Source organism: Macaca nemestrina, chromosome 20 (genome assembly GCF_043159975.1).
Source record: "Macaca nemestrina isolate mMacNem1 chromosome 20, mMacNem.hap1, whole genome shotgun sequence".
NCBI lineage: Eukaryota > Metazoa > Chordata > Mammalia > Primates > Cercopithecidae > Macaca > Macaca nemestrina.
In genome coordinates, this window is record NC_092144.1 from 16501673 (window position 1) to 16516123 (window position 14451).

Genomic DNA, 14451 nt, shown 5'->3' on the forward strand with positions numbered 1-14451 from the left:
CATATTGGCCAGGCTGATCTCCAACTCTTAACCTCGTGATCCGCCCACCTCAGCCTCCCAAAATGCTGTGATTACAAGTGTGAGCCACTGCCCCCAACCCCTCAGTTTTTTTTTTTTAAGGGTCAAAGAAGCCTGCCACATTGGCCAGGCTCTAATTCGAGAATAGCCGGAGGGGCTGTGTAAAGGTGATCTTTGAAGGATGAAGAACTTGCCAGCAAAGCAACAGGAGGAACAGCATTCCAGGCAGAAGGAACTGCCTGGACAAAGGCTTAGAGCCTTCAAAGAGCTGCTCTAGGCGACAGACCTCTGGGCGACACAGAGAGGTTCCTTCCCAAAAAACCAAAACCAAAACCAAAAAACAACAAGAAGGTCGGATGCGATGGCTCACGCCTGTAATCCCAGCACTTTGGGAGGCCGAGACGGGCGGATCACGAGGTCAGGTGATCGAGACCATCCTGGCTAACCCGGTGAAACCCCGTCTCTACTAAAACTACAAAGAAATTAGCCGGGCGTGGTGGCGGGCGCCTGTAGTCCCAACTTCTCCGGAGGCTGAGGCAGGAGAATGGCGTGAACCCGGGAGGCGGCGGATCGCGCCACTGCACTCCAGCCTGGGCGACAGAAAGACTCCGTCTCAAATAGATAAATAAGTAAATAAATAAATAAATAAATAAATAAATACTTCTGGGGCTAAGGGGGAAGTGTGCACTAAGAAGACAACGGCGGCCTGGGCGACAGAGTGAGACTCCGTCTGAAAAAAAAAAAAAAAAAATGGAAGGCTGGTTTAGCCTGAGCGGTGGTCCTCGCCTGTAGTCCCAGCTGCTTGAGAGATCACTTAGCTGTAGTGACTAGCCAGGATCGCGTGACTGCAGTCTAGTTTGGGCGACAGAGCGATACCCTGTCTCTAAAAATAAGAAAGAAAAAAACCATGAAAAAGGAGGCAGGCTTGAAATAGGCCTGACTTAGCTTCCCTCCACCTACAGTGACCCAATAAGACCAGAGTAAGTATTTTTTGATTCATGCAAATATATGTAAAATAAGGAGCAGGAATTAAGTAGTTGGGAGGGGTCCTGGATGTTTAGGCCACGCCCACATGGGAATAGCTGCCTCACACGGAGGCTCAGGCCAGCTCCACCAATCACCAATCAGCTCCTCCTCTTTCCCTAAATCGGCCTTCTTCGTCCTTCTTAGCCTATCACATTGCAAACTCCACCTGTAGTCCACGTTTTAGCCTATCAGGGTAGAAGCACTGACACTGTCGCACTCCAAACCCCACCCCCTAGCCCAGTATTAGCCTATCAGCTTCCAAGTCCTTCTTAGCCGCAACTAGTTTCTGCCTCCGCTTGTTCTGCGACCCGCTGAACTACATTTCCCAGGAGGCGTCGGGGCTGCGACGCACAACTTCCGGCTGTAAAGATGGCGGCTTCCTAGAGAGTCGGCGGCTGATTTAGAAGGAGGCTCAGGCTACGGTGAGCCGAAGTTGGGTGGTGAAAGCGTGCGGGGCCTGTTCCTAGGGGCCCAGCTCCCTTTGCCCCGAGAGATCCAGCTCCTAGCCTTTCCTGGGGCTTCCGCCTTTATTTCTGGTTTCTCCTGCAGTCTAGCCTCCATCCTTCTTGCTGTCACTAAAGCTTTGTTTTCCTTAGAGGCGTGGGGACTGCAAGGAGCTCAAAGACCATCTTGGGAAGCCCGTGCCTATTGCCCAGATAGACAAACTGTTCCATTCGTGTCCTGTTTCTCTCCAAGAGGAACCACAGTCCTAATATTTTGCTTCTCCCTCATGCAGACACCCGCTAGGCACGAGGGTGTCCTAGAGGTTATTATTCCTTTATTCACCAAGACGTTTTCAGTTTTAGGTAATAGAAAACCCTACTCAATGTGGCTTAAGGAAGAAAAGGAAGTTAGTGGCTTATAGATTGGGTCTAATAGGAGCTGGGTCCAGGTGGTCAGAATTCGATCAGCAGTTTTCTGGGTAGAGACCATTTCGCTTTTTACTTTAGAGGCAAAAGGGGCGCCTCGCAGCTCTCAACTTTATTCTCCCAGCTCTGCAACTCTAATGGGAGTCTCTTTTCCTTGATGGCAGTGTTAGAAGTTGCAGAGCTGCCACTCAATGGCCTGATTTGGGTCATGTGCCCATCCCCGAGCCATTTTCAGTGGCCAGAGAGCTGGGATGTGCTCACTGGCCGAGTAGGGGCATGAGGCTAGCACTACGTTAAAAAAAAAAAAAAAAAAAAAAGAGGAAAAAAGAGGGGGGACTGTTATCTTATGTCAGAGTGACTGCTCGGCTGATAGGTGTAAAAGGCACTCGTTCTACAGCTGAGGAAACAGACTCCCTAAGAGGAGTGACTCATCATCAGTAAGCAGCTCATGGCCCCTCTTCCTTCTTAGTAAGCAAATTTTTTTTTTTTTTTGGAGACAGTTTCACTCTTGTCGCCCAGGGTGGAGTGCATGGCGGGATTTCGGCTCACTGCAACCACCCCTCCCAGGTTCAATCGATTCTCCTGCCTTAGCCTCCCGAGTAGCTGGGATTACACGCATGCACCACCACGCCTGGCTAATTTTGTATTTTTAGTAGAGATAGGATTTCTCCATGTTGGTGAGGCTGGTCTCGAACTTCCAACCTCAGGTGATCCGCCTGCCTCGGCCTCCCAAAGTGCGGGGATTACAGGCATGAGCCACCATGCCTGACCGTAACCAAATGTTTTTAAAACTCCCAAGGGGAGGATTCTGGCTTCCCCTGTCCGTGTTCCATCTAGCCACACAGGAGCCATGGAAGTGGTGGAGCCCAGCAGCCCCACTGAAGAGGAGGAGGAGGAAGAGGAGCACGCAGCAGAGCCTCGGCCCCGCACTCGCTCCAATCCTGAAGGGGCTGAGGACCGGGCGGTGGGGGCACAGGCCAGCGTGGGCAGCCGCAGTGAGGGTGAGGGTGAGGCCGCCAGTGCTGATGATGGGAGCCCCAACACTTCAGGAGCCGGCCCTAAGTCCTGGCAAGTGCCCCCGCCAGCCCCTGAGGTTCAAATTCGGACACCAAGGGTCAACTGTCCAGAGAAGGTGGTAAGTAGAAGGGGTGGCCTGGGGCTCTAAGATGCTAGGAAACCTAGCATCTTGTCTTTTGGGATTCACTCTACAGACATTCCCTTTGTATTAGTTACCTGTGGCTGCCACATGTCACCATGGACTTGGTAGCTTTCAACCAGAGAAATTTATTCTCTCACAGTTCTTGGGGCCAGAAGTCAGGTGTCGGCAGGGCCACGCCCCCTCTGGAGGCTCTAAGGGAGGATTCTTTCTTGCCTCTTCTTTTTGTCTGTCTGGTTTTTTTTTTTTTTTTTTTTTGAGATGGAGTTTCGCTATTGTTGCCCAGGCTGGAGTGCAATGGCACGATCTTGGCTCACTGCAACCTCTGCCTCACGGGTTCAAGCAATTCTCCTGCCTCAGCCTCCCGAGTAGCTGGGATTAGAAGCGTGCGCCACCACGCCCGGCTAATTTTTGTATTTTTGGTAGAGACAGGGTTTCACCACATTGGCCAGGCTGGTCTTGAACTCCTGACCTTAGGTGATCCGCCTGCCTTGGCCTCCCAAAGTGATGGGATTATAGGCATGAGCCACCCCACCTGGCCCCTTCTTGCCTCTTCTAGCCTCTGGTGGCTCCTGGCATTCCTTGGCTTATGGCTGCATCACTCTAGTCTTTGCCCAATTTTTTTTTTTTTTTTTTGAGACAGTATCTCACTCTGTCGCCCAGGCTGGAGTGCAGTGGCACGATCTCAGCTCACTGCAACCTCCACCTCCTGGGTTCAAGTGATCCTCCTGCCTCAGTCCTCCTAGTAGCTGGGACTACAGGCGCATGCCACCACACCCAGCTAATTTTTAGGAGAGACGGGATTTCACCATGTTGACCTGGCTGGTCTCGAACTCCTGAGCTCAGGTGATCCACCCGCTTTGGCCTCCCAAAGTGCTGGGACTAGAGGCATGAGCCACTGTACTCGGCTGTCTTTGCCCAATTCTGTCCAGTCCTCATAAAGCCTTTCTCACTGTCTTCTCTTCTGTCTCCTATAAGGACACTTGTCATCAAAACAGGATCTTATCTCAAGACCCTTACTTTAATTACATTTGCAGAGACCTTGATTCCAAATAAGATCACATTCTTTTTTTTTTTTTTTCTTTGAGATAGAGTCCCGCTCTGTCATCAGGCTGGAGTGCAGTGGCGTGATCTCAGCTCACTGCAACCGCCAGCTCCCTGGTTCAAATGATTCTCCCGCCTCAGCCTCCCGAGTAACTGGGATTACAGGCACTCACCACCACACCCAACTACTTTTTGTATTTTTTAGTAGAGACCAGGTTTTACCATGTTGGCCAGGATGGTCTTGATCTCCTGACCTCATGATCTGCCTGCCTCAGCCTCCCAAGGTGCTGGGATTACAGGTGGGAGCCACCATGTCTGGCCTCTTTTTTTTTTTTTTGAGACAGAGTTCCACTCTGTCACCCAGGCTGGAGTGCAGTGGTGCAATCAGGGCTCACTGCAACCTCCACCTCCCGGGTTCAAGCAATTCTCTTGGTTTAGCCTCCCGAGTAGCTGGGATTACAGGTGCATGCCACCACACCTAACCAATTTTTTGTATTTTTAGTAGAGATGGGGTTTCGCCATGTTGGCCAGGCTGGTCTCAAACTCCTGACCTCAAGTGATCTGCCTTCCTTGGCCTCCCTAAGTGCTGGGATTATAGCTGTGAGCCACTGTGCCTGGCCAAATAAGGTCACATTCTCAGGTTCTGGGTGGACATGTCTTTTGGGAGCCACAGTTCGACCCACTATATCCTCATTTCTGTGTTTCTGTGTCACACATTCTCTGGCTCATTGATTTGCTTTTCTACATGGACTCCCAGTTCAGCACCCATGCTTCTAAGCCATTGCTTTTCAAAGTGGATGGCTTGGCTCACGATTAGGGGTCACCGTACTGCCTTTTCAGACAGGGCAGCTTGAAGAGGGCCAGTGAGTGGTGTGGGGGCCAACGTTAAGGTCAGAGGACGCTCACCACCCTCCAACTACCTTGCAGATTATCTGCCTGGACCTGTCAGAGGAAATGTCACTGCCAAAGCTGGAGTCGTTCAACGGGTAAGAGGGACATTTTAGGGCTTGAACATGCGGCCATGGCTGGGAGGGTCCAGCCCAAAACATATGGGGCTCTTACTCTGAAACTCACACCAGCTTGGTCTGGCTTCAGGACTGGCAGTATCAGAGAGTAGCAAGAGCCAGGTGCAGTGGCTCATGCCTGTAATCCCAGTAACTCGGAAGGCTGAGATAGGAAGATCACTTGAGGCTAGGGGTTCAAGACTAGTCTGGGCAACATGGACCCCATCTCTCTAAAAAAATATATATATGTATTTATTCATTTATTTGTTTTTGAGACAGGGTGTCACTCTCTTGCCCAGGCTGGAGTGCAATGGAGTGAGCTCAGCTCACTGCAACCCCTACCTCCCAGGTTCAAGTGATTCTTGTGCCTCAGCCTCCTGAGCAGCTGAGATTACAGGCATGCACCACCATGCTCGATTAATTTTTGTATTTTTAGCAGAGACAAGAGTTTTGCCATGTTGGCCAGGCTGGTCTCAAAACTCCTGATCTGAAGTCTGCCTGCCTTGGCTGGGCATGGTGGCATGCTCCTAGACTCCCAGCTACTTGGGAGGGCAAGCTGGGAGGATCGATTGATCCCAAGAGTTTGAGGCTGCAATGAGCTATGATTTTGCCACCACACTCCAGCCTGGGTGATAGAGCGAGACCTTGTCTCTTTTTTTTTTTTTTTTTTGAGACGGAATCTTGCTCTGTCACCCAGGCTAGAGTGCAATGGCACTATCTCCGCTCACTGCAAGCTCCGCCTCCCAGTTTCACACCATTCTCCTGCTTCAGCCTCCCGAGTAGCTGGGACTACAGGTGCCCACCTCCACCACGCCCGGCTAATTTTTTTGTGTTTTTAGTAGAGACGGGGTTTCACCGTGTTAGTGAGGGTGGTCTCAATCTCCTGACCTCGTGATCCACCCGCCTCGGCCTCCCAAAGTGCTGGGATTACTTTGGGAGGCCGAGGTGGGCGGATCATGAGGTCTGGAGTTTGAGACCAGCCTGGCTGACATAGTAAAACCCCCACCTCTACTAAAAATACAAAGATTAGCTGGGCACGGTGGCACATGCCTGTAGTCCCAGCTATTCGGGAGGCTGAGACAGGAGAATCACTTTAATCCGGGAGACGGAGGTTGCGGTGAGCCGAGATCACGCTATTGCACTCCAGCCTGGGCAACAAGAACGAAACTCCATCTCACAAAAAGCAAAATAAAAAAAGAGTAGTGGCTGGGCGCGGTGGCTCACGCCTGTAATCCCAGCACTTTGGGAGGCCGAGGCGGGCGGATCACAAGGTCAGGAGATCGAGACCACGGTGAAACCTCGTCTCTACTAAAAATACAAAAAAAAAATTAGCTGGATTCGGTGGCGGGCGCCTGTAGTCCCAGCTACTCAGGAGGCTGAGGCAGGAGAAAGGCATGATCCCGGGAGGCGGAGCTTGCAGTGAGCCGAGATCGCACCACTGCACTCCAGCCTGGGGAATAGAGCGAGACTCCGTCTCAAAAAAAAAAAAAGAGTAGTAAGGACAACTGGTAATGTTAAGGCTATGACCCATTGAGCCTCCATTCATAGCAATGACTTGGAGATGCCAAGAAGCAAAGTGACCTGCTCAGTTGAGGGCTCAGAGCAATGGGGCAGAGCCAGGATTGGGACCCAGGCCCAGCTGGCCCTGAAGCCCTTGCCTGGAGTCATGTATCTGGGGTAGGGGGCAGTTTGAGTGGCAGGGCCTGGAAGGGGCTTGAGGGCCTCCTTGGAGATGTTGAAGATGGCACCTCCTTCCCCTCAGCGGCAATCAGCCCATGGCTGAGCAAAGTTCCTGCAGTGAGTCTAGACGAACCTTGATCCCCATATGCACAGAGGGACCATTTGGAGAGGGCAGGAGCTCAGACGTCAGCCAGACTACTGGGTTTGTGGCTGAGCTCCGCCATCCCCCTGCAGTATGACCTGTACCTCTAGGGCCTTATTTAGCTGGTACAGGGTTCTCAGAGGAGGGTGGCTGAAGGAATCTTTTTTTTTTTTTTTTTGAGACAGAGTCTCGCTCTGTTGGAGTGCAGTGGCACGATCTCGGCTCACTGAAACCTCTGCCTTCCGGGTTCAAGCAGTTCTCTGACTCAGCCTCCTGAGTACCTGGGATTACAGGCGCCCGCCACCACGCCTGGCTAATTTTTTTTTTTTTTTTTTTTTGAGACGGAGTCTCTCTCTGTCGCCCAGGCTGGAGTGCAGTGGCGCTATCTCGGCTCACTGCAAGCTCCGCCTCCCGGGTTTACGCCATTCTCCTGCCTCAGCCTCCCGAGTAGCTGGGACTACAGGCGCCCACCACCTCGCCCGGCTAATTTTTTTGTATTTTTAGTAGAGACGGGGTTTCATTGTGTTAGCCAGGATGGTCTCGATCTCCTGACCTCGTGATCCGCCCGTCTCGGCCTCCCAAAGTGCTGGGATTACAGGCTTGAGCCACCGCGCCCGGCCATTTTTTTGTATTTTTAGCAGAGACGGGGTTTCACCATCTTGGCCAGGCTGGTCTTGAACTCCTGACCTCGTGATCCACCCGCCTTGGCCTCACAAAGTGCTGGGATTACAGGCGTGAGCCACCGCGCCCGGCCCTGAGGGAACCTTAATTCCCCTCTACTCTGCCTCTCCAGCTCCAAAACCAATGCCCTCAACGTCTCCCAGAAGATGATCGAGATGTTCGTACGGACAAAACACAAGATCGACAAAAGCCACGAGTTTGCACTGGTGGTGGTGAATGACGACACGGCCTGGGTGAGGCCTGGGCAGGCGCTGGGTGCCTGGGGGTCCCCTGGGGCCCGGGGAGCACCGCGCTGAGACCTTTGCTTCCCTGCAGCTGTCCGGCCTGACCTCCGACCCCCGTGAGCTCTGCAGCTGCCTCTATGATCTGGAGACGGCCTCCTGTTCCACCTTCAGTATCCTTCCTGGCAGAGGTGTCCCTGTGAAGGGGGCTGTCTCCTTCTGTCGTCCTTGGGGCTCAGGAAAGTCTGAGTTCTGACTCTGGCTGGCTGAAGTTCAGATCTCGGTCCTGCCAAGGCTGGGAAGGTCACCCCTCTGAGCCTCAGTTTCCCCATCCGTACTGTGGAAGGCACAAAGCTGCCTACCCCATGGAGATGCTGTAATAATACAGAAGTGAAAGTACTTCGTTTGGTCCAGGCACGGTGGTCCCCGCCTGTAATCCCAGCGACCTGTGAGGCTGAGGCTCAAGAATCACTTGAACCCGGGAGGCAGAGGTAGCAGTGAGCTGAGATCTCGCCACTGCACTCCAGCCTGGATGACCGAATGAGACTCCATCTTAAAAAAAAAAAAAAAAAAAAAAAAAAAGTACCTTCTTTGTACTTATGAGGTCCAGAATTTACCCACAAGGGGATCACCTCACACAGGGCTGGGCATACAGTTGATGCTCAATAAATGGCAGTGTGTGACAGAAATGTCATCATTCCTCCTACAGCCCCTTGAACCTGGGCGCAGGACATTTTATGGTAATTTGGACATAAAAGGCTCATATGTGGCCCCAAACTGAAATAGAATAGGACTCTTCTAAGTTAAAACGGTAAAAAATGGTTAGAGTTTTTTTCAGGAGGACGAGAACACCCCTGGCTCTTTTGTTTTGAGGACAGTGGCCCCAGCCATGCAGGAAAGGGGAGCTTTTTTTTTTTTGCTCTTTTTTTTTTTTTTTGAGACGGAGTTTTGCTCTCATTGCCCTGGCTGAGTGCAATGGTGCAATCTTGGCTCATTGTAAGTTCCACCTCCCAGGTTCAAGTGATTCTTCTGCCTCAGCCTCCCAGGTAGCTGGGATTATAGGTGTGCACCACCACACCTGGCTAATTTAGTATTTTTTTTTTTTTTTTGAGACGGAGTCTAGCTGTTGCCCAGGCTGAAGTGCAGTGGCTGGATCTCAGCTCACTGCAAGCTCCGCCTCCCAGGTTTACGCCATTATCCTGCCTCAGCCTCCCAAGTAGCTGGGACTACAGCCACCTGCCACCTCACCCGGCTAGTTTTTTTGTATTTTTTAGTAGAGACGGGGTTTCACCATGTTAGCCAGGATGGTCTCGATCTCCTGACCTCGTGATCCGCCCGTCTCGGCCTCCCAGAGTGCTGGGATTACAGGCTTGAGCCACCACGCCCGGCGAATTTTGTATGTTTTTTAGAAACGGGGTCTTGCTATGTTGCCCAGGCTGGTCTTGAATTCCTGGGCTCAAGTGATCCTCCCACCCCAGCCTCCCAAAATGCTGAGATTACAGGCATAAGCCACCATGCCCGGCCCCATTCTGTTTTAAAACAAATTACATTCCATCCCATCTCTGGTCCAAAACCTCCCATGGCTCCCTGTGGATCTTATTTATTATTGTTTTTGAGATGGAGTCTCGCTCTTGTTGCCCAGGCTGGAGTGCAGCAGCACGATCTCGGCTCACCGCAATCTCCACCTCCCAAGTTCAAGCAATTTTCCTGCCTTAGCCTCCCAAGTAGCTGGGATTACAGACATGCGCCACCAGGCCCGGCTAATATTGTATTTTTAGTAGAGATGGGGTTTCACCATGTTGGCCAGGCTGATCTCAAACTCCTGACCTCAGGTGGTCCACCTGCCTTGGCCTCCCAAAGTGCTGAGATTGCAGGCATGAGCCACTGTGCCTGGCATACCAAGAGTCTTAAAGTCATCTGGTGCCAGCACCCTATTTTGTGATCCATGCTGAGGGGAATTCGAGTGTCAGAGAGGGCAAGTGACTTGGCCAGGGTCACATGGTGCGTCTGCAGGGGTGCCGGGTCTCCTCTGGCGTCAGGACCAGGGAAGCCACCTGTTCCTGCTCACTCGTGCTCTACCAGCCTTCTCCTTAGCATCCCCACCAGATCTGGAAGGACTTTTCAGCCTCATGTAAGTCCCCTGCGGAGAAATTCTTACTCACCTTCAAAGAGAAGGGTCACTTGTGGGAAGAAGCCCCAAATAGCCCAGAAATAATCTAGAGAGCCTTAAAGCCTCCTCCCTTCCAACCTCGCCCTGAGCAATTCCTCATTTATGTGTCTTGGGAGCATGGGGGCCGATGGAGATGCACGTGTTGCTAGGCAGCTCCAGCTGACAGCAGTGATGGGGGATGCTCAGGACACTGAGGGTGGTCCAGGCGTGGTGGCTTAGGCCTGTAATCCCAGCACTTTGGGAGGCCGAGGCAGGCAGATCTCCTGAGGTCAGGAGTTTGAGACCAGCCTGGCCAGCGTGGTGAAAGTGCATCTCTACTAAAAATACAAAAATTAGCTGGACGTGGTGATGGGCGCCGGTAATCCCAGCTACTTGAGAGGCCGGGGCAGGAGAATTCCTTGAACCTGGGAGGCAGAGGTTGCAGTGAGCCGAGATCTCACCATTGCACTCAGAGGGGTGAGGCTGGGCACATGCTCAGGGCAGAGGGAACCGCCTACGGGACGCCTCACAGGCAGCAGTGAACTTGGGAGACATCAGTGGGGCCTCACCTGCCCGGTGAGCATCTAGGGTCTCTCTGAGGGTGATAAGAGGGGCAGACCCCCACAGGCTGCTCTGACTGCTCCCTCCTCCCGGGTATGCAGCCAGCAGAAAACTGAGCTTCCGGTCACAGAGAACGTGCAGACGATTCCCCCGCCATATGTGGTCCGCACCATCCTTGTCTACAGCCGTCCACCCTGCCAGCCCCAGTTCTCCTTGACGGAGCCCATGAAGGTGGGTGAGGCCTGGGAGAGGGAGGGGTGCCTGCAGCCATGAGGATGGTGGTTAGACACCAGGAGGGACTTCCCAACCACAGAGGCTGGGGTGCCTAGAGGCAGGTTCCCAGAGTCTGAGGCAGAAATAGGGGAGTTATAGATGTGGGGCATGGGGTGACCCAAGCCCCAGAGGCTGGTGTTCTTTACTTCCCCCACAGAAAATGTTCCAGTGCCCATATTTCTTCTTTGACGTTGTTTACATCCACAATGGCACCGAGGAGAAGGAGGAGGAGATGAGCTGGAAGGTGAGAGGCCGAAGCAGGTGTGAGTGGCAGGCGGGCGTGGACAGGATGTCTTGGAACACACCTGCGCTGGGTCTGGGGGTCTCTACCTCCATTTGGTAGCCCTGGAGCCCTGGCCGGGGTGGGTCATGGCATTTGGTCATTGAACAGCTGTTTCCCAGTTGTCTGCTGTGAAAGCCATTGGGACGATGGTCCAGGCAAACATCTTGAGTCCTGCCTCCCCCATCCCCAGTGTTCCTTGCTTTCCTTTCTTTTTTTTTTTGTTTGAGACAGAGTCTCCGTCTGTCTGTCTCCCAGGCTGGAGTGCAGTGGCACGATCTCGGCCCACTGCAACCTCTGCCTCCTGGGTTCAAGCAATTCTCGTGCGTCAGCCTCCCGAGTAGCTGGGAATATAGGTACCTGCCATCACACCAGGTTAATTTTTGTATTTTTAGTAGAGACGGGGTTTCACCATGTTGGCCAGGCTGGTCTTGAACTCCTGACCTCAGGTGATCTGCCTGCCTCAGCATCCCAAAGTGCTGGGATTAGAGGCGTGAGCCACCGCGACCGGCTCCCTCTTCCCTTTCTTCCTGCCTTTGACCTCGCTGTGCCCTCAGCCTAGAGCATCCATCCCTCTTGGACTACAAAGGCCCTGCTGGGCCTTCACATCCCAGACCTGAACTAGCTGTGGGACTTCAAGTGGACTACTTACTTCTCTGAACCTCAGTTTACCCAACTATGAACAGGGAGTTGAGACCAGCTCCTCCTCATACTTCAATACCCAAATCAAAAGTCCCCCCTCTTGCCAGGCGTGGTGGTGTATGCCTGTGGTCCCAGCTACTCGGGAGGCTGAGACAGGAGGCTCACTTAAGCCCGAAAGGTGGAGATTGCAGTGAGCTATGATCAAGCCACTGCACTCCAGCCTGGGTGACAGGGCGGAGACCCTGTGTCAAAAAATAAAAATCGGGCCAGGCAGCAGTGGTGCATACCTGTAATCCCAGCACTTTGGGAGGCCGAGGCAGGTGGATCACCTGAGTCACGAGTTCGGACCAGCCTGACCAATATGGAGAAACCGTGTCTCTACTAAAAATACAAAATTAACCGGGCATGGTGGCGCATGCCTGAAATCCCATCTACTCAGGAGGCTGAGGCAGGAGAATCGTTTGAACCTGGGAGGTGGAGATTCTGGTGAACTGAGATGGTGCCATTGCACACCAGCCTGGGAACCACAGCGAAACCCCATCTCAACAAAAAAAAAGTAAAATAAAAAATCCCTCCTCTGAGAAGCCCTCCCTGTTTTTCAAGAAGGATCAAAGTGGGGGCCAGGAGAATGTGTCTGTATCTGACTGTGTCTCTCCACACTGGGGACTCTTTGGGGTCCATGACTAGGACCTCTTCGGATCCCTAACACTGGGTCCGTGGCAGGGAATGTTTGCTCAATGTATGAATGGTTTCTGCTTGGCAAACTCCTCTTCACCCTTTAGAACCCACCCCAGATGTCCCCTCTTCTGAGAAGCCCTCCAGGGATATGAAGGGCCTGTTGGGGTAACCTCTGCCTGAACAGTCCTTCACTGACCCCCGCCCCTCCCCAGGACATGTTTGCCTTCATGGGCAGCCTGGATACCAAGGGTACCAGCTACAAGTATGAGGTGGCGCTGGCTGGGCCAGCCCTGGAGTTGCACAACTGCATGGCAAAACTGTTGGCCCACCCCCTGCAGCGGCCCTGCCAGAGCCACGCTTCCTACAGCCTGCTGGAGGAGGAGGATGAAGCCACTGAGGTTGAGGCCACTGTCTGAATCATCCCTGTACATCTGCATCTTCTTGTGCAAGGAAGTCCTTGGCCTAAAGCCTTGGTTCTCATACTGGGTTCCTTGGGACCTCTGGGGTCAGGGGGTTCCAGGAGGCACCTAGGGTACCTTGTGGGGTCCTAGGAGGGAAACCCAGGATTCCAGGAGGGATCCCAGGAACTGTGGGCACCCATCTTCCGTGTTTCCCAGCCCATTTCCACTCCTAGTTTGTCATGGATAATTTTTGTTCTTCCCTGTGTGATTTTTGCCATCAAAATAAAAATTTGAGACTCGTTAACCGAAGTCCACACCAATCACTTTGCGTTAATTGGGATCAGCTTCATTGCAAGTGACGGAAAACTTAGCCACTGAGCAAAGGTGAGTGGCTGCTTTCTTGTGGATGAAAAAGCCCCTGGGACGCAGAGGTTGCAGCGAGTTGAGATCGCACCACTGTACTCCAGCCTGGTGACAGAGCGAGAGCTTTTCTCAAATAAAAATGAAAAGTTCAAAAATAAAAAAGATGAAAAAGCCAAGACAACAGCTTCAGGTTTGGCTATATCCAGGTGCCAGGACAACATTGCCATTGGGGAGGGTACTACATGGTTGCCAGTCAGTGTGCCCCGCTTACCCCCCAACAAATCGAAAAGGTATATGATGGCTCCAACCACTCCCCAGACCCCAACCCAGGTCAAGGCAGAGTTCTCTCAGCACCTGGATATGACTGGACTTCCCTGGGGGGTTACATGACCTACAATTAAGAGCTAGTCATGTTCCAGAGTTGTATGGTGTTCTGATCAGCCAGGCCTGGATCATACGTCCCTAAGGGGGAGGTTTAACAGCTCCATCAGCAGTAGTGAGGCCATGATAGGAGGGTTGCTTGAGGCCAGGAGTTCAAGACCACCCTGGACAACATAGCAACATTTCCTGTTTCTACAGGAAATGCAAAAATTAGCCAGGCTTGGTAACTCACGCCTGTGATTCCCAGCTACTTGGGAGGCTGAAGTGGGAGGATCACTTGAGCCTAGGAGGTCAAGGCTGCAGTGAGCTGTCATCGCACCACTGCACTCCAGCCTGGGCGACAGAGCAAGACCCTATCTCAAAAGTAAACACAAATAGCTTTATTGAGTGACTGCTTTTCCCTATGAACATTTTTTGGGAACCTATTGTGTGTGTGTCAGACCCTTGTGCCCAAGCCCCTGTTCAATCCCCGCATCAACTTCGTTAGGATTCTCATATTTTGCAGATGGGACACCTAAGACTCAGAGGTCCAGCCCTCCAAAATACTGAAGTCCTAGTTGCGCTGGATTGAAAATGGGCAACACAGAACGAGGGCTGGAAATTTTTAAAAAGATTGTTTTTAAAGACAGGGTCTTGGCCAGGTGTGGTGGCTCATGGCTGTAATCTCAGCACTTTGGGAGACCGAGGCGGGCGGATCACAAAGTCAGGAGTTCAAGACCAGCCTGACCAACATGGTGAAACCCTGTCTTTACTAAAAATACAAAAATTAGCCAGGCATGATGGTGCATGCCTGTAATCACAGCTACTGGGGAGGCTGAGGCAGGAGAATCGCTTGAACCCGGGAGGAGGAGGTTGCAGTGAGCTGAGATCACACCACTGCAC

At 52.4% G+C, this 14451-nt stretch overlaps 1 protein-coding gene across 6 annotated transcripts; it reads left to right on the forward strand.

The window, feature by feature from the left end:
- The first annotated feature begins 1322 nt into the window (after positions 1 to 1322).
- Positions 1323 to 13129, forward strand: LOC105490969 (BRISC and BRCA1 A complex member 1). Of its 6 annotated transcripts, none has more exons than XM_071086917.1 (9): positions 1323 to 1466; positions 2713 to 3048; positions 5041 to 5099; positions 7733 to 7853; positions 7936 to 8014; positions 9924 to 9972; positions 10653 to 10782; positions 10982 to 11068; positions 12637 to 13129. In XM_071086917.1, exons 2-9 carry the CDS (start codon positions 2764 to 2766, stop codon positions 12838 to 12840), a joined length of 1014 nt encoding a protein of 337 aa, XP_070943018.1. In that variant the 5' UTR covers positions 1323 to 1466; positions 2713 to 2763; the 3' UTR covers positions 12841 to 13129. The 6 variants fall into 6 exon arrangements, with proteins under 6 accessions (XP_070943018.1, XP_070943019.1, XP_070943020.1 ...); XM_071086918.1 differs by having other exon boundaries at positions 1332 to 1466; positions 2751 to 3048; XM_071086919.1 differs by having other exon boundaries at positions 1333 to 1466; positions 2751 to 3048; positions 9948 to 9972.
- The last annotated feature ends 1322 nt before the right edge of the window (positions 13130 to 14451 follow it).